General features: G+C 35.9%; 4 protein-coding genes and 2 non-coding genes across 6 annotated transcripts; 2 read left to right on the top strand and 4 right to left on the bottom strand.

Moving 5' to 3' along the window:
* Positions 1-217: 217 nt before the first annotated feature.
* LOC125212116 (uncharacterized) lies at positions 218-3,423 on the top strand. The gene is made up of 4 exons (XM_048112181.2): positions 218-1,043; positions 2,398-2,456; positions 2,551-2,743; positions 2,842-3,423. Exons 1-4 carry the CDS (start codon positions 336-338, stop codon positions 3,196-3,198), a joined length of 1,317 nt encoding a protein of 438 aa, XP_047968138.1. The 5' UTR covers positions 218-335; the 3' UTR covers positions 3,199-3,423.
* A 1,176-nt stretch (positions 3,424-4,599) lies between these two features.
* Positions 4,600-6,073, bottom strand: LOC125211122 (acyl-CoA-binding protein-like). The gene is made up of 4 exons (XM_048110819.1): positions 5,925-6,073; positions 5,165-5,282; positions 4,946-5,008; positions 4,600-4,860 (listed from the first exon to the last, which is right to left on the bottom strand). Exons 1-4 carry the CDS (start codon positions 5,934-5,936, stop codon positions 4,781-4,783), a joined length of 273 nt encoding a protein of 90 aa, XP_047966776.1. The 5' UTR covers positions 5,937-6,073; the 3' UTR covers positions 4,600-4,780.
* A 1,844-nt stretch (positions 6,074-7,917) lies between these two features.
* LOC125215307 (anamorsin homolog) lies at positions 7,918-10,662 on the bottom strand. The gene is made up of 8 exons (XM_048116689.2): positions 10,508-10,662; positions 10,134-10,281; positions 9,561-9,721; positions 9,386-9,454; positions 8,941-9,100; positions 8,723-8,853; positions 8,550-8,624; positions 7,918-8,293 (listed from the first exon to the last, which is right to left on the bottom strand). Exons 2-8 carry the CDS (start codon positions 10,270-10,272, stop codon positions 8,255-8,257), a joined length of 774 nt encoding a protein of 257 aa, XP_047972646.1. The 5' UTR covers positions 10,273-10,281; positions 10,508-10,662; the 3' UTR covers positions 7,918-8,254.
* A 1,308-nt stretch (positions 10,663-11,970) lies between these two features.
* LOC125217197 (small nucleolar RNA R12) lies at positions 11,971-12,047 on the bottom strand. Its single transcript, XR_007175618.1, has one exon. It is a non-coding gene; the product is annotated as a small nucleolar RNA R12 (small nucleolar RNA).
* Positions 12,048-12,259: 212 nt separating this feature from the next.
* On the bottom strand, positions 12,260-12,448 carry LOC125217268 (small nucleolar RNA snoR143). Its single transcript, XR_007175685.1, has one exon. It is a non-coding gene; the product is annotated as a small nucleolar RNA snoR143 (small nucleolar RNA).
* Positions 12,449-15,337: 2,889 nt separating this feature from the next.
* Positions 15,338-18,762, top strand: CLPP4 (CLP protease P4). The gene is made up of 3 exons (XM_048115784.2): positions 15,338-15,809; positions 17,007-17,508; positions 18,371-18,762. Exons 1-2 carry the CDS (start codon positions 15,400-15,402, stop codon positions 17,491-17,493), a joined length of 897 nt encoding a protein of 298 aa, XP_047971741.1. The 5' UTR covers positions 15,338-15,399; the 3' UTR covers positions 17,494-17,508; positions 18,371-18,762.
* The last annotated feature ends 420 nt before the right edge of the window (positions 18,763-19,182 follow it).

Here is a 19,182-nt window from a genome sequence, read left to right as displayed (position 1 = left end):
AATAAAAGTGACAAAATAATTCTACAAGCTACTGCCTTGGAATTTGTTTATTTTGAAAATTTGGTAAGCACTTTTACATCTCACATTTCTGAACATCATTTGTACTCCAACTATCATAAATTTATTTTAACTCCATAAACATACCTCCATATAAATCTAAAAGTTCTCTCCCCAAAAAACTGTATATTTCAGGAAAAGGCAAAAAGGACACATTTTATCTCATACACAGTACACATACTCCAACCCTCCAGCCAAAAAACACCAACTACCCTTAAACTCCATAAATTCAGAAACCTTCTCAACCAGAGACAAAAGAAGAAACAAAATTTTGAGCAATGGCTGCCCAAGAACACCACCACCAACAAAAACAACAACAAGAAGAAGAAATCTATCAAACCAAAAACCAAGAAGACCTCCATTTCAGCGAGCTCCTCTCCACCTATTTAGGCCTCAGCTTCACAATTTTTCTGGGCTTGTTGCCCAAGAACTCAATCCACTTAATCTCCACATACCAAACCCAGAACAAAGCTCTCTCCTTTAAGCTAATGCAAGCGGAGGAGCAGCTCAAGCAGTTCCACACGCGCAGGAAAGAGGATTCCAAGGCAAACGCCAGAGTTGTCGAGATTTTCGCCAGCCACAGGCACGCCTGGCAGCAGGAGGAGAAGAGGCTGCTGCAGCAGATCGACGAGTGCAGTGAGGAAATCGCCTTCTTGAAGAGTAAAGTTGAGGACTTTGAGGGAGTGGAGACTGAGTTCAAGGCCAGCATTGAGGATTTGAAGAGAGAGGTTAGTGAGAGAGAGGAGATGCTGAGCTTCATGAGCAGGAGTAATTGTGAGAGCGGTGGGGAGTGCTATGGTGACATGGGCTTGAGCTATGCTGCTGCCAAAGCTGGGGTTTCGGAGGGGGTGGAGGAGGACTGCTTCAATGGTGATGGGGTGGATGAGATGAGGTCTGTTTATGGGCAGAGTCATGATGGCTTTACCTCAGATTTCTTGAATTCTGCTGCCTCCAAATTTTGGTCTGATAAAGCTAGCCAATGGCAGGTGAGAGTGTTTTTTCAATATCAAGAATTGTTGTTGGCTTGTTCTTTGAATTTTGGATTGTTAATGTGAAAGAATGTTTCTTGAAGGAAGCTTTGTGTGTTTGTCGAAAAAGGGCAGCATGATTTCTGTTCAGAAACTAATAATTTCAGAACTGGGAGATTTAATTATTTTATTGCCCTCAAATTCTTTGAATGTGAAGGAAGTTTTGTGTGTGTGTGATGTAAAATGACAGCAAGTAAGATTTTAGGAGTAGAAGTTTGATAAATTTATTTGCATTGAAAATCTTGAGCTTCTACTGGAAAACTTCTCAATGTGTTGTTATTCAAATCGAGAGTTAAGAGCTAATCATGCAAGCAGAGGGGGATCATAAGTGTTTGAAGTCAAGATTAAGGTTAATTAAAGTAAAAACTTATTTTACACCAAGATTTACCCACACATGCTAATATTGTTTTATTTATACCGACTGCTAGACCCCATTTGTTTGATAATGATGTTTTCGTATTTTATCCCAGTTATCTGAATTCTCATTCTTGCATTTGTGCATTTACATTTATATTTCCTTGGTCCATGAGAATTATACAAAGCTCGAATCTTGGACACGACGAGGTTTATAATTCAAGCGGGACATCATAATTAGCGGGTGAATTCAAATTCAAAATTTTTTGTGTTATTATCTTAGACAGAGAGTTTAATCATTATAATTTGTTAGTCTCTGTCCTGTTTGTCTTGTAGTCTGTCCTCACCAAAACTTCTTTCCTTTATAACTTCTTCAATCTAGGGAAACTTAGTTCACAAAAGTTATTTTTTTTCCTTTGGATGCTGATGAGCTAAACCTTTCATTGTCTTCCCTTGTGAAGCCTGGACCACATTTTTTAGATCGAGATGCTGACTGTAATCGATATTTTGCATATATTGACCAACTACAGTTCAAGATTTGGAGCCACTTATTTTGTCTTCATAGGAACAAAATATCACACCAAGTTTGATGTTTGCTTGACTTCACGTTCACTTCATGCTCGCAGCTTTGTTTCGTTACCCTGTTTGTTTATCAATGTTTCTTCACTTCACGTTCATGCTCGCAGCTTTGTTTGCTCGTTTTATGATGCAATGTGGAGTTTTTTTAGTCTAGATTTGTTTGTGATATTTGTCAGTTAACTCATTTGGTGGCAAAGAGTGTGGTTTCTAAACAGTGTATATTTCATCATGCTGAATTCTTCGTGGATGAACAATTTCATTCTTCGTCTGTTATTTCATAGATACACTCCGAATGTTTGCTGATGAAATGGGATATGAAACCCTGTGTTTGCTTTACCTGGTTCTTACGGGATGCTGATTCTTGATGGCATCTGTGCAGGATATGCAGCAGTACGAATCAGCCGAGTCAGTTTACCACGTGAAGCATTTCGTTTCTAGGTAAATATCGACACCATCTTTCTGATACTTCGCAAAGAGCCCAAAACCAAAATTTGTGCATCTAATGCCACAGCCACAACTGTCTCTTGTGCAGAAGGGAGTCCCCTTGGAAGGTAGACGGTGATTCTAGTGGAGTCTCGTCTAAATTAAAGCTACTTGAGCAAGAACTGCTGAATTTAGAACGAGTTTGCAGGGCAGATTTTTCGAAGGCACCATCACCGATGCGAAAGCAGGCCAAGAGGTACCAAGCATTAGCAGGAAAGATCGATGATCTTTGCAGGAGAATGGTAATCATTCCGACTTCTATACAAATTTTTTTAAAAATTTGATTGAGTTTTAGGAATAAAACTTGGTTTCTGAAATGATATCCTTTTTAATCATAAAGCAAGCTAGTGATCCATGTGAAGCCACTCTGAGCTCAGAGTTTCGCATCCAAAGGCAAACTGAGTTCTTGCTAGAGGCGTTTCGTCTGCAGCAACGAGCCTCTGAAACCAGCCAGAAACTCACAGCACTACAAACTGAGAGAGGAAAGAGCTACCACGGAGGGGAGGTCGAAGGGGCAGCTAACGTAGCCACTAGGCGAGCCCTGGACTCCATCAGAAACAATTTCAAAGAGATCCAAAGGAATCTCGAGATATGGCTTGCAAGAATCATAGGAGATCTCGAAGGACTGATGTCTAGGGATGGCGCCTCTCGTGCACAAGAATACTACGCCTCTAGGTACCCTTTTGTTCATCAGTAAGTAAATAAACAATGGCACTAATCTAGTATGATTTGAGTTTGTAGCAGCACTAGTGATCAAGGAAATGTGCAGTTTCCCTTGTGTTAGTCTTTAACTTTTCTTGCTTTGCGACGTCTTTTCTGATTAGCGAGGCACCCCGACCGCAGACGGGTATGGATTTTTTGTACTAGTTTTGAACTGTAAATTGATTAATATTACCAGTTCAGATGGGGTTCAAGATTCAAACTTCACAAACAGATTTAGGAATATATCCTATGATAACAGGCTGCCAGCTTTTTGATGACATTACATTTTTTCTTACAAAAATGGGATATTTTCCTTTTTAAAAGAAAACAGAATCCTGTCATCAATCTGGCATCTGATCTAAAGAGGATATATATGACAAAATTTAGGCATCATGGTCTCTCTGTCTGTGTTTTTTTCTAATTGCGTTGGAATCTTTCAACTGTTTTTCCATGGTTTTGTGGTCCTAGTATCCATGTTATGATGGTAAGTGGTCCTAACATCATTGGATTAGGCCATAGTCTCATAGATAGGCTTCATACTTTTGCTCTTAAATTAAGAAGTTTATAACAAAATGAAAAAGCACTTTATTTGATTTGATAATGAAACTTATTTTGTGAGCTATACATCTTTTCTACGTAATTTACCTTCACTCAATATTGGACAATTGTACTATTTTGGGTTGAGGACACAAATAAACTTTTAACTTTTGCAGATTTGAAAATATCGAGATTGGAAATATGTCAGCTCTGTGAGATGGCATATAAATTTAACTTTGACGTGCAAATGGTGGTGGATGATTTTTAAAGGAAAACCCAATTAATAATAGTACTATATAAATAAAAATAAACGTATATATTAACAAAATTTATTCTAACTTTTACAATTATTAGTTATTGCCATCTGGAAACATCTTCCATGACCACACTGACACTTCTAATCAACATTATTTATATTGTAATCTCATAAAAAGCAAATTAATTCTTCATTTTATGATAAATGAACATAAAATTAAAGTCACAAAGAAATCGATTAATTATTTAACCAAGCTCTGATTTACGTACTTTTAAATTTGACGAATTAATACAATAGGAACGAGAACGTTACATGTCTACGACTCTACATAAAGAAGAATCAGCAATGAGTATGGAAAATGAAAACCAATTAAAAAACCAATTCATCTTTGTACGAGATTAGCCAATATGGACTTCAATCATGATTCCACTTAATTGAAGTTTCCGTCGGTATCAATTAAATGATTTTCAAAACTTTTCAATTGAGAAGCAAGAGCATATTCTCATTCATTCCTTTTTCCCAAATGCAGTAGCTTTTACGATTGGTAAACAAAGATAGAAGAGTGCTATGTTACAAGCTAATATCAAGAATAAGGACCATATCTCAATCACAACACTGTCTGAATAAATATGATAATAGAATTTTCAGAGTAACAATGATACAGCACTGTCTGAATAACTGAACTCCATTTAATTCAAGCATAAACACCCCAGTTGATAACTTACTTCAAAAACTTATTTTAGACATACATCACGAGTAACTTGTAGACGATGACACCTTGTAATCAGCACGAAACTCCAGATTCTTCAAACAACTGCTTCACCTTGGTGATGTAGTCATTCATGGCTTGCTCTGCAGATTTGCCTGCCGACACGATTATCTCATCAGTTAAGCTATTGCTCAATCAATCAAAACAGATTTCTAAGCTGGGAGTGAGAATCAAATGTACCTTCAACACCCTTCCATGCATCCCACTTCGCCCTGTCCCTCATGTTAAACATACCAGGACGACCTGCGTTATATGACAAAGTTAGTCTAATCTATAGCGACGCAATATGCACTGACTGCATGATTCCAACTCTGCAGCCATCTCGATTCATGTAGAATCATACGAGGGGAAATCAACATGATAAATAGAAATAAATGCGATGTTAAAAATGAAACTAACTCGTGTTGACATTTCCAACTGTGGCTTGCTTGTAGAGTCCATACAGAATGAGCTTAGTTTCGTTCGAAGTGTTCTCGGGCAAGGTCTTAGCTTTCTCAGCATGCTCTTCAAATTCTTCCTAAAACAAATTTTCACCTCAGATGTAAGCAGGTTGAAATTAACACTAACTGAAGCAGCAAATTGAAATCTTAAGCAAATTGAACTCTGCAGATAAACTCAGCATTACCGCAGCAATGAATTGAAAACCTAAGAAAATTGAACTCTGCGCTAATGAACTCAGAACTAACCGAATCAATGAATTGAAATACTACTAAGCAAACAGAGCTCTGCGCCAATAAATTCAGCAGTAATCGAACCGAAGCAATCGATTGAGATGCTAATTCTACTTTAGTCTATACTCTATAATATTCAAGCATAATCGGCTCTCTTCTCCGATTAAACTCAACTTTTTTTCACGTTTGTGATGAACAAATCAAGCACGGTTGAATTTGAAACCGAAACAACAAATAAACGATTCAAGTCATCAAACAAATCTAATTTCAGTCGCGCAAGCAGCAATTGATCCAGATCTAAGCCAAATCCAAAAATGTTTAAAAACAATTCACCGATACACATACAGCACTCTAGATCACAACTCCAATAAAAAGGGGGGGAAAGGAAGCAAATCAATTGGAAAACCAGTGAACAGGAACGCGCGCGAGATGATAAACAACAAATTGCAGAAACAAGGAAATGGATTGGTTTTTTGAATGAAGCGTACCCTCAAACCCATGTTTCGGTGCAGTGTATCGAGCTGAGTTACGGATCTGAAATTATTGTGCGGAAAGATGCAGAGAAATGAGAGTTTATATACGAGTGAGAGACGGAGAATCCGATACCAACAGTATGTGGGACCAGTAGCTAGATGCCACGTGGTGAGAGCATATTCGTTGATGATAATGTAGGGTTGGGGTAGTTGCACCGCTATCGTTCTTTACCCATTAATTATTAAGTATAATTCCTCGAATAAATCAAGTTATTCGATTGTTTAGACGCAGATTACTCCCTGATTTATTTATAATCATTTTTTAACATATTGTTAGAAAATCAATGGTCAGATGATAAAACAAAAAGATTATAACATACTCCCTCCGTTAAAACCCATTTTGGCTCTGTGCGTGGTTTTGATAAATTGTTTGAAATCATAAAGAAAATGTGAATGATAAAAATTAGAGAAATGTGAGTTTCAATTTTAGTATTCTTTTTATATTGAATTTTGAGTGTAATAACTAAATGTAAGTGTAGGGTCACGTAATAAAGTTATAAAAAAATAAATAGATCTTTAAATGACATAATGAATTATTGAATCGCGGATGAAGAGTGTATTAAGTAGGTTGCATCGCCCAATCTCCCTATCCACTGGACAACGTACACATTAACTAGTGCTCACATTTTGACATTTTTACACTTCTCGCATTTAACACACATCAATCATACAACTTTGGCATATTATTTTTTAGAACTGATTTTGAGAACATGCTGTAGCCATCTCCTCGCCGTAGGATTATCTACATCCATTAATTCACGAAGAACTACCATCTCAAAACCATTTAAGGCCATGCAATCTCAAAACTATTTTTTGCAACTTACTAACGACAAAAGTAATTTGACAAAAAAAAATTATAGAACTATCAATTATGAATTCCAAACTTATGTCGCTAATTATGCCTTAACAATAAATTAAGCCCGTTAATTTTTATGTTAAATAACATATCCCGGAGATTTTTTAGATGAATGATGATGAAGATTGTTTCGACTTTCGAGAAAACCCAATCAAACTTTTATCGTCATAATAAAAATTTAATTGTTAAAACTAACAAATTATGGGTTTCACGGAATTGAGCTTTATTTTAGCGTAGGTAAGTGGAGATAATATTTGTTCCAATAAATCCTTGTGTTTCTAGTTTTGGTGCAAGTAGGTCTTTAAATGTATATTTAAATGCATTTTATTAATCAAAAAAGTAAAAGTACGACTGTACGAGGATATTTAAATAATTAAATGTATCGACCAACCATCCAAAATCCAAATATATAGGTAATAATCAAATGATAATATCTCCCTGTAGTAATTACGATTTAATATAGACCCTTTGTATATTGATGATATATGGTTGTCAACGATAGTATCAATGGTTTCAACGATACAAAAAATTTACTATAAAAAAACATTAACCTATATATAAAGAACGAAGTACGCTATTTTATTTAATTATCATTTCTATTATACTCCATATTAAAAAGAAATATTATCTATTGTACAAAATGTACACGGCATCTATGACTATCATATTCTATGATTAGATTTAGGCCATTGGGGTGTAAAGGAACACTACAATGACACAAAATCTATTCGTTTAGCTTTCTTAGTTATCCCATTTTCAATATATTAAGTTGGTTCAGATCTTGATGTTCAAGTAGTTCATACTAGTATATATTAATTCATTGGAATAAATATAAAATTAAATCAGCACACTCAAACAATTATCCCAAAGAGTTGGCAACATAATTGGTTGTAGGCATGTGGACTCGATCCGATTTGGGACCTATAATAAAGACTCATACTGGTTTTGCTTCGAAAAGAGCCTATGTAGATTAGACTTAAACCAATAACCTCATTAATAATCTAATTTATCTGTTGTTATTTATAATAAATCTGCAACGAAGAACACAAAATTTAACAACAATCACATCACGGATATCGAAAATAGAATCGATGACATAAACGTATAAAAATCCCATTGATAAAACACTGATCATGCACAAAAGCTTGTTTACTTCCAAACTGCTTTATTACTAAAAAGAGACAATAATGCACCATATAGTAATATATTACTATAGCAGTAAACATCTATTACCTCCATCAACTCCGTTAAAGAATATTCATGAAAGAATTTCTTATGTTAGGAGCAATCCAATAAAAGAATAGCTCAACGATTTAATGCTACAAAGAAGACCACCAGTTCGTTCAACCTAATGCACAGCATGATCCAATAGTAAGGACCCAAAAACGCATGTATATCAACTGGATCCTCTGTTCCAGCTTCTTGATGGTTATATGTCGGAAGCTAAGAAGTTTCCAGACAATGCAATCTGCCAAAACAAGGTTGATATCTCAGAATCACTTGAGCTTAATTGTGCACATACATAGATTTATGACAAGTTTGTTAAATGGAATGCTACAAAAAGTGAAAACAGAAGAAACGACTATTTTCATGAGAACCAGCGAATCCCCCAAGGATAAAGTTTAAAGAGGAACAGATCTATCGTGCTCTACTTCGTCAACAAATATTTTACAAGCAATCTCTTCATGTTCATGTTAATGTTAATGTTAATGTACATCACATACCTTCTCGCCAAGCTTAAATTTTGGAAGACCCTTGTAAGGGCATGTAGAGCACCGAAAAGCATCTCCAAGACCACACTGCACAAAAGAAATACCAATTAAGTATAACAACACCAAAATTGAAAACAAGCAAAACAACGGATTTGCATAATCATATCAAATCTAATCAAACATACACTTCCACATGCAGACTGAGGATTATCAATCTGGTCCATAGTAAGTCCAAGCTTCACTTTCTCCTCATTTCCAGCTCTTCCACAACTGCAATTTTTGCAAGCTTTCTTTGTGATTCCAACTTCACAATCACCTATTGCAGAAGAGCTACACTATCATCGCTTGTCACATTTGACTACTCATAAAACAATAAACAAATAATATACAGATGAAGACTAACCAGAGGGCAGTTGGGGTTTTTTCAAATCCTCTTCAGTAAGTAGGCTATCCTCATCAATCAAATCATCATCATCATTAATCTGAACTTTTGGTAGAACTTGGGAAGCTTTTTTTAAGGCAAAAGAAGATCCAATCTTCCACGAAGGCTTCTTACACTTCGTCTGTCAATAGAAGATACAAGAATTTCATTATGCGGATCCAAAAGTAGAAACAAGCATTTAAACTCAAAAAATCAAATTTGTATTACTGTGTTCATAGCACGAATTAGAAGACACTGATGATGCAATGGTGCATCATCACCAAAATAAAACTAAATAACCCTTATCTACCTGAATGATACTACTTCTAGCTGTGGGTAAAAATGAGTCAACTTATAAATAAGAACACGCTATATGAAATCAATACAGACGATAGATGACAAAAAACAGGTTTAAGAAGAGACACACCCCAAATGACTCCCTATGTATGTCCAGGAATCCAGCCAGAACCAACTTGCGATCAAGAGAATGGTTTTTCTGCAGTAGAATCCAAGTATGTTGATCAAATATGCTTAGCATGGAAAAAAACTTCTGGTGATTACATCTTCATCAAGGAAGAAAATATAGAACCTAAAAAAACTACCATTTGTTCCCCCACAGTTTGAGAATCCAAGTAAAAAAGGACAGATCCACCAGGTTTTAAAACTCTTGAGATATTTCCAAGCAACTGATCACTTGGAAACTCCAATGTTTTACAGAGAGAAACAACATCATCTACAGATGAAGACTCCAGCGACGTTAGACCTGCCAAAAGATATGAAAGAGAACAAACATAAATATTAAGTGATTTACCGTGAAATGGAAACATAATGTAAAAGCTATCAACCATGCTTCTATATATTATTAAGATTTTGTGCAGACAAAGAGAATTTAATCTAGTACTAATAAGCCGTAGAGCTCTTCTACGACATTCGGTATCTGCAGCACCGTACAGTCATCAATAGACTCCAAATCGAATAATAACATGATGCTATCAATTAGATAACCGTATTCTATCCTCCACCATCAAGAATTTCCATATCAAATACAGTAAATGGCCTAAACTACAAATTTACCACACATACAAATGCTTTTTGAAATAGAGGATTCAATGCCAAGAAATTTCTTCAATTAAACATATTAAACTAACAAAAAATAAAAAGTGACAATAACTTACTGTCTGAGGTAGCTTGAGTGATGATCATTGGATCAACCACTACAACTTCTTCCTTCCTCAGCTTCTTAATAGCATCGGAAACTGCAGAAATCGACACGGCTACCTGATCCGTGATCACCAACATTTTATACTGCCCCATTTCTGTTCCCTACACCAAAAATTCCCGGTCGCAAACATGTCAATTTCTAGCAGAATAATCCTCTAAAACAACTAAACAGGTGTCACAAATGATAGTCGCAAAAAAACATGCGCACTGGGGCAATATCAAAGCTAAATTCAGCACGGAAAAGAGGGGAATATAGCGATCGACTACACAATTCGTGACGAGAAAAACTAAAGCAACTGAAGGTTAATTGGAGGCGCGAAGCTCTCACCTGGAACAACGACTTGGAGAAGCAATCGATGGCGGTAGCTGGAAAATGGATTATCGGTGGAATTTCGCAAATGGTGATTGAAATTTTGATGGAAGAAAAGGAAATAATGTTTCCGGCGTATTTAAATGTGTGGGAGTTTGGGTTTAGGGTCTCACGTCATTATTAAATCGTGTGCTAAATTTCAAAATCGTTTCGCTTCTTTGAATTTTTGTTTAATTTAGACTATTTAGTTAGTTACTGTGTCAGATTATTGAATACTACTACCAGGTAGGACTATTGAATGTGTATATTAAACCAGGAAAAGAAAAATATGTTTAATTCTAAGAATTAAAATAAAGTAGAAAGTAAATGTAGATCTTGATTGATAGGCAGGGAACTATTTTTAGGAGAAACTCTTAAATTATTGACATCATTTAAATTGTGTTGATAACATATGAAGTCAATCAATTCTCGTCCTTCCCGTATTTAAAATCTTGAAGAGTATGATCAAATTTAAGATAATGTTACTTTGCCATTCGAATTACTCATATGTTTGAATCAAATTTGCAAACAATATGTTTATTATAGATAAACGTGTTGATCACATGTAAACTAAATGTAGTCTTGTTAATACTGCACAATTAAATCAGCTCAGACCATCTATGACCACTGAATAATAGTATCCAAATGGAAGGGGAAAATCATGTGGAAAAGGCGTGAGTCTGCAAGTGCTAGCTCGGGTGGTGATGAGCTTCAGGCGACGGCGCAATCGAGTGGCCACAAGACAGTGCATGGCTGCATGCACTACAACACCAATCCTCTCTATGTCATCTCGCACGACTCACACTTGTACCCTCCGTCCAACAAAGATTGTCCCATTTTTTCATTTCATCCGTCCCACAAAATTTGTCTCATTTCACTTTTTACCATTTTTTGCAATGAACCTCATATTCCATTAACTTATTCCTACTCACATTTTATTATAAAACTAATATATAAAAACAGGACCCACCTTCCACTAACTTTTTCAACTCACTTTCTATTACATTTCTTAAAACTCAAAGTGAGACAATCTTTGTGGGATGGAGGGAGTATTTAATTCCAATTTATCTTGATCTAGTTTGTCCCCCATATTTCTTTGGCAATTTGGCATCATTAATGGTCATAGGCTTTCGTTTTGAACTAGTGTTATGCCCATGTGATGTACAAATAACAATAGTTAGTCATCCTTTTTTTCGAGCTTGGAGATAATGGTAACATGGCAACCAAACATAAGAAAGGTATGGATAAGTAGGACTATCAAGGACTAAAATACAAATAAAACGAGGCCTAGGAATGAGTTCAAGTTTTGTTTATTATTGTGAATGCACTACGAGATCTTGATCGAAAAAAATCAAGGAAAGAAAACCACCAAGCAAATACTATTATCAAAAGAACCATCAGAATAATCGTGTGGTGAAAAGTAAAATAAGATGGATGACAAAATAAGTCAGAAGTAGCTGGTAATGATCAAAGATCGAAATCTCATTGGGAATCCGTCTGATTTTTTCATCATTCATATAATGCCATCCTCCAAAATACTGAAAAATTATACCTACCGAAAATAATTGAAAACGAGGAAGAATTCGTATCTAGAGATAGATTACATAAAGAGGAATAAATACACACGACATGGAATTCAATCGTTAAAAGTTAAAACATTTTAATCGTCCAAATTAGGGGAAAACCATGAAAAAATAATTTTAAAAAGGGGAAATTGTGATAAATGGAAGGGAATTTGAGACGGATTTAGTAGACAAGCACCGTGGAAACGGCGGCGCTAATCTGTGGATCCATCTCAACGGTTGTCTGGCCGCCGCCGAGCTTAACTCGGCATTTCATTTCCGCACAATCGCTCAGAGACTACTCCATTCGAATATTGTTTTTAAGAATATTGGCGCAGCCTCTTAAAGCGGAGTGCGATTCGGATTGGAAGCAGAAACGATATAAATATAAAAAATAAAATCCATAAATCATGAAAGTGTAAATAAATCTTCAAGCAGTGAAGGCGAGCAGAAGAAGAGATATAAACTCTAGGGTTTTGAAGAGCAAAGACATGTGCATAGCCCACACTGGGATTGGGTATAAATAGCTGAGATTGGGCTAATGGGCCTCTAATTAATTGGGCTTTCAAAGCCTTATAATTTTACAATAATTAAATGCTTTAATCAATGGTAATTATGAGATCAATAAAAGAAAAAAAATAGCATATATCCCATTTTTCAGGTTGCTTGTTGGATTTTTAGAGCATTTACAACGTCCGCCCTTCTCTCGATACGTCATCATATTTTTCATCTGTCTTAGACTACAACTTCTATAATGTATACCCTCTCCCAATGCTCCCCACAAGTCAAAACATTTAATTTAGTAATTTACACTATTCATTATTTTAATATTGGAATTAATATACGCGAACACGATATATAAATTCAAACGATTTCATAGATAATACTCCCTCTGTCCATGTTAATTGTCCACTTTAATTCCGACATAAGTTTTATAAAATGTAAAGGAAAGTGGGTTAAAATGTTAGTGGAATATGGATTCCATTTTTATTTATTGGTTTATAATAAACGTGAATGAAATAATTTAGTGATGTGGATCCTACTTACTATTTATAATAAAAGTGAAAGTAAACAATTAATGGGAAACAGACGAAAATGACAAAAGTGGACAATTAATGTGAGACGAACGAAAATGACAAAAGTGGATAATTAATGGGGATGGAGGGAGTAAAGCGGAGTTAAAACTTCAAACGACACTATTTGTGAAGTTATTTTTTCACATTCTTATGGAGTACGCCCACATGGCGCTCCTCCTCCGTCATGTTTGACGTATCCTTCTTATGCGCTTTGAAGTATCTATTGAATGTCATATTCATTTTCATTTCCTCAATTTTTGGGAAATCCTCTGCACGGCTAGACTAGGTTGATGGATTAGAGCAGTGCTGGATGTCGCCGAGTCACTCAGTTCTTCAGTAATCCCAGATATGTACACGACGTCTCGAGGAACCTGGGATGTGTGCCTAACGTTTAGAGGAACCTAGGCCGTGCGACCTACTTCATTCACAATTTCCTTAGCAATGAAGGGTAGTACCTCGCGGCCATCTCCATGGCCTTATCCATGATTCCTTTTTCATCAAGTGTTGTATCCATCAACTGAAATGAGGAATGAATTTTGAAGTGTGGAAGGGTGTGTATTTATAGAAGTTGAAATATGAAATTAAGAAAAAAGTTAAAACTCTTAACTCACCCCACCCTCTTTCAGTGCAGCGTCGCAGCCCTCAATGGGCGTCGCACGTCCGCTCTACCCAGGGGCGGAACCACGGTGGGACCAGAGGGGCCCTTGGCCCCTCAGCCATTTGTGTTTTTCGTATATATATGCAACATTAGACATATCTAATGTTAGCCCAGGTGGCTTGAGTTCTAGTCTTTTGTTCACAAGATGTAGAGTTTGACACCTTATGAGAGCACCTAATTTTTGATAATCCCGTTTCTTCTATTCTCTATTCATTTTTGTTCTATTAGATTTATAATACTATTATTAGTTTTGTATTATTAATTTAACTTATGAGTATATATAATAAAGAATTATTTAGCTCTACAAATGTAAAAATATGCATATAGTAAAATCGATTTAGTAAGCTATGCTCGTAGTTCATTTGTGGCTTTATTTTCTCTAATTAGTAAGTTTTGTTGATTTTCTCATATTCATTTATGTTTTATGGACTCTCACATTCTTAACTTTTATTAATTTTTTTTAACTAATAATTTTATAAAAATCATTTTAATTTGTAATCATAAAGAATGATTTTATAGATGAAGTATAGAATAAATCAATTTTAATGTGATGCTCTTTATTATAAATAATAGTCTACTGATCTAATAAATATGTAAATATATCATATACGGAGTAATATTTTTGTAAAATCGATGTTATGCTTTAACAAATCTATTCACTAGTTAATTTTCTCATCATTTATTTTTTTCACCTATGGCTTTTTATATTGCTCATGTCCGAGTTTTTTCTGTGTTGTAAGCACTGAACTAAGATGTTGCTAGCACTCAAAAAATTCATTGGTAGTTTGGGTCCCCCACTGTTAAAATTCTGGCTTCCCTACTTCCCATTCCCATCGCCATGACCCAAGAGAGTCCCCGCTTGTCGTCCCCTCTCCCCACGCCGTAACCCGCCTTCTACAATGAGGGAGCCTCACGTCGTGGCCTCTCCCATGGTAAATGCTCTTAATGCATTGTTATTTTCAAATTTAATATTTTTGTGTTGAAAGTATATATTTACAAATCAAGTGCATCTTAAATTTTAAATAATCACTTTGGAGTCTGGACCAAAATTTATTGAATCTTAAATTTATAAATATTATTTAATTCTTTTGCTTAATCTTAATTTCTACTTTGTTAAGAAAACAAAAACAAATCAGCCTTTTTGAATAGTGTTTTTTATGAAAAGAAGGCGGCACGTTTTTTTGAGAAAAACAATATTTTTATCAAGCATAATATTCGCTTCTGCAATAATAATTTTGAATCGCAAAAATGTGTTTTTTAAAATATAGTACTCCATTATAACTTTTATTTGTTACAACAATTTTATATTCATAATAATAGCTGTTTAACATAATTACCTTTAAATTTCAATAAGGATATGCCACATTTTTTCAATTAAAATTTGATTCGAATGCAGTCAGACAAAAAAATAATGGGCCGGGAAATGAGCCCAGTTTGTTTTAGTGCGCTGAGCTAACCAAGGAGCCCAATTCACAGATTATTTGCATTTGTAAATTATCAGTCTCTCTCTCACCTCATCTTCTCTCTCATTCGGCAGCTGCACCAAACTCTTCACTTCTCACACCAGCAGCAGCAATGGACTCTCTCATCCTCTCCACGCCGCTAACCCACCGCTCTCTCCCCGCCTTCCCCCGCCTCTCTCACCTCCCCGCCCCTTCACCCTCCGCGCACTTCCTCCGCGCTCCTAAATCCCTAACTTCCCCTCTCAAATGCTCGCTTTCTTCCTTCAGTCCACAGACGCTCACCTACCCTGATTCCCTCCTCACGCACCTCTCCCCCGCGGCGCAGCAGTCTCCCGCCACTGCCATGCGCGGCGCCGAGGCCGACGCCATGGGGCTGCTGCTTAAGGAGAGGATTGTGTTCCTCGGCAACAGTATTGATGATTTCGTCGCTGACGCCATCATCAGTCAGCTCCTTCTGCTGGACGCTCAGGATTCTACCAAGGATATCCGGCTCTTCATCAATTCCGCTGGTGGTTCGCTCAGGTAGGGTTGTGCTCTTCGTTTGAATCGAATTTTGGGGGTTTCAATGTTTTAGAAGGGTTTAGTTCAAACGAATAGGATAAATTTTCGAATGGTATGTTCTAAGTTGAGTATCGGAAATATTATATTGGGCGTGGATTTAGGGTTTCAAACTAGACATAGGGAGCTAAGTTTGGGGAATATGAAATTATATTTTGATACCTTCGTGTTGGAAAATTCTATATTGAGCCCATGTTTATACGGTGATTGTTGAGTTTATTAACCATTTTTGGAATTGGAGGCATTCCTGGTAGCGGGGTATGTTGGTGAAATAATGTCCTTGTTGATAAGAGAGGTCGATAATAATATTTCTGATGGCATATGGATCTGTTAAGCGACTATGTTATTCATCTGTAGACTATCCATATTGGGTTTTTTATCCAGTTCCTCTTTTATTTATTATTTGCTGAGATTAAACTCTAGATCTTGTAGCTGCTAAATATGTTGAATTTTGCTGGTTTTGTAACTACTACGATGCATAGACGCTGACATTGTTATGATTGGATGTAAATGAGTGGCAGATTGTATCATGAATTTCTGTTATATGAGCACTTCAGAAAGATGGCTAATAGAAACATAGTGTGATCATTGTGATGTGGTTTTACTTTCTTCTCCACTGAGTGTAACTTCTTTTAGAACAATGTTGTCTCACTGTATTATTTTTCCAGTTGTTCGTTGTATGAGATGCATGCACTCATATACAATGTGGAGCATAAGTAGGTCGTGTGCTTTGTAATATGAATTAATGACACTGATATCCCGCACTTGATTCAAATTGAGGCAGTTAGATGGGAAAAAATAGGATATGGAATATGTTCCCTTCTTTTTATCTGTCCATTTGTTTTGTTGGTTACACCTATTGTGATGTTGTTTTTGGTGAACAAGGGCATGTCCAACTTTTCACTTGATGTCATTTATTACCTTCTATTTCCGAAACATGTATTCTGGTGACTGTTGACTAATTTCTTACAGAGAGATCACACGCCAATGTGAGAACCTGTCATGTTTTATAGGAGTATTATTTATTGTTATCATTTTCACTGCTTATTCATTTGTATTAATTCCTTCATTTGAACTTTACAATTATACTCAAGATTAAGCTTTCTTTAGTCCTTCATTTACTTACTGACTTGTACGGTACTAATCTTTACCTACCTCCAGTGCTACAATGGCCATCTTTGATGTTGTGCGCCTAGTGAGGGCTGATGTTTCCACAATTGCACTAGGCATTTCTGCATCAACAGCTTCCATCATCCTTGGCGGTGGCACTAAAGGGAAACGCTTTGCAATGCCTAATACAAGGATAATGATACACCAACCGCTTGGGGGTGCTAGTGGGCAAGCCATAGATGTGGAAATTCAAGCCCGGGAAGTAATGCATAACAAGAAGAATGTAACAACAATTATATCCGAATTCACGGGTCGATCATATGAACAAGTTGAGAAGGATATTGATAGAGATCGCTACATGTCCCCAATTGAAGCAGTTGAATATGGCATAATTGACGGAGTCATTGATGGAGATAGCATTATTCCGCTCGAGCCCGTTCCTGACAAGGTTAAGTCATCTACATTCGATTACTTGGAGATCAGCAAAGATCCCAAAAAGTTTTTGACACCAGATATCCCTGATGATGAGATATATTAGTCAAAGTTGTCACATGTAAGCTGTCCTTTCTTGAATTATAATTTATATCTGTGACGGGTTCTATTTGTCCTTTGTGCAATGACATAAACATGAAGTGTCACCCTGAGCCGAAATATGATCATATGAATTCCTGCATACTCCATTTATTCCAATTTATTTTAAGTACAATTAGAAGTTGATACAAGTTCTGTTCTCATAAATCTATATTGAGCATGTCTCCTCAAGGCACCAGTAAATTATTCCTGCATACTCCATTTATGATACACGTTCTGCTCTCATAAATCTATATTGAGCATGTCTCATCAAGGCACCAGTAAATTATTCCTGCATACTCCATTTATTGAGCATGTCTCATCAAGGCACCAGTAAATTATTCCTGCATACTCCATTTATTGAGCATGTCACCTTGAGCCGAAATATGATCATATGGATTCCTGCATACTCCATTTATTCCAATTTATTTTAAGTACAATTAGAAGTTGATACAAGATCTGCTCTCATAAATCTATATTGAGCATGTCTCATCAAGGCACCAGTAAATTATTCAGCGCACCTTCTGTAGGCTGCTATGCATCTAGTCATGTTCTTTTAAGCAAAATTTTAGGTAGGAAACACTTGGCAGTATGCTCTTACTGTTGATCCATTCATACTGATAAAACATCCATGATCAATAGTTGTTTGGTCCAAATAGGAAATGAAGTAGAATAATATTAACTTGATGTTGACCAATCAGTTTTGATGATCTCAGAGTTCTTTATTATCATTTTTATGTATAAATTTATATGTATGTCACATGATGATACTGCCTTCTGAAATGTTGTATTCTGGAAAAATCATAACCATTACTTATGTTTTATCCATGCTTTTCCTTGCCTAGGCATCATTGATATGATTCCATTGAAGATCAATGTTGAGATAGGTCAGATTTTGCTTCATTTGCTCTAAGTGGCGTCCGGATCCTTGATTGTAACTGCAAAATCTAATCAAATGGATGTAGCAAGATTTCTCGTTGGTAATCTTAGGCAGGTTTTGTTTAAGCAAGGCATGTCCCGGTACGATTTATCTGTATTTGCTTGTAAAATACTATGTAATGGCTGATGTTGTCCCTTTTACGTTCACAATAAACACAGTGCCAGGTGAAAAGGCTTGCCATATCGGAAGTGTTACATGCTCCAGCAATTGCTTTAGTTCTATGCCAATAGATTGTAAAAGTGTAACTACTCCTGTGACTTCATCTTGGCATTCTTTAAGACTCCACCATCTTCACGACCCTCGGATCTTGATCCAATATACTCCATTTGATTCTCGTATTTCATTTGTACAACGTGTATTGATGAAATGAAATATGAGATAGGAATGACCAGGGAATGGTAAACCATGATTAATCGACGATTTTAGGATTTGTGTGATGATAGTTTATGGGTAAGTAACAAGCTAACATAGTTAATAGACGTATATAATTGAAATTGTTGAAATGTATGTTTTTTTTTTCTGTCAACCGAGGTAAAATGAAAATGTTTCATATTTTTTGCTGTAAATATAAGTAGTCAATATTTTTATTTTGAGTTTACAGAGAAAATTATGATATTATCACCATTTATACGAAAGGCTATCTCATTGTCTGGTTATGTATATTCCAATTTTAGATTTTCCATATATGTTAAACAAAATTAAAAGGTTCACACGCAA

Source organism: Salvia hispanica, chromosome 3 (genome assembly GCF_029641045.1).
Source record: "Salvia hispanica isolate PSC_SH4W2 chromosome 3, Shi_PSC_v1, whole genome shotgun sequence".
Lineage (NCBI taxonomy): Eukaryota > Viridiplantae > Streptophyta > Magnoliopsida > Lamiales > Lamiaceae > Salvia > Salvia hispanica.
The sequence above is the reverse complement of the archived record's forward strand: the minus strand, read 5'-3'. Positions and strand labels throughout refer to the sequence as shown.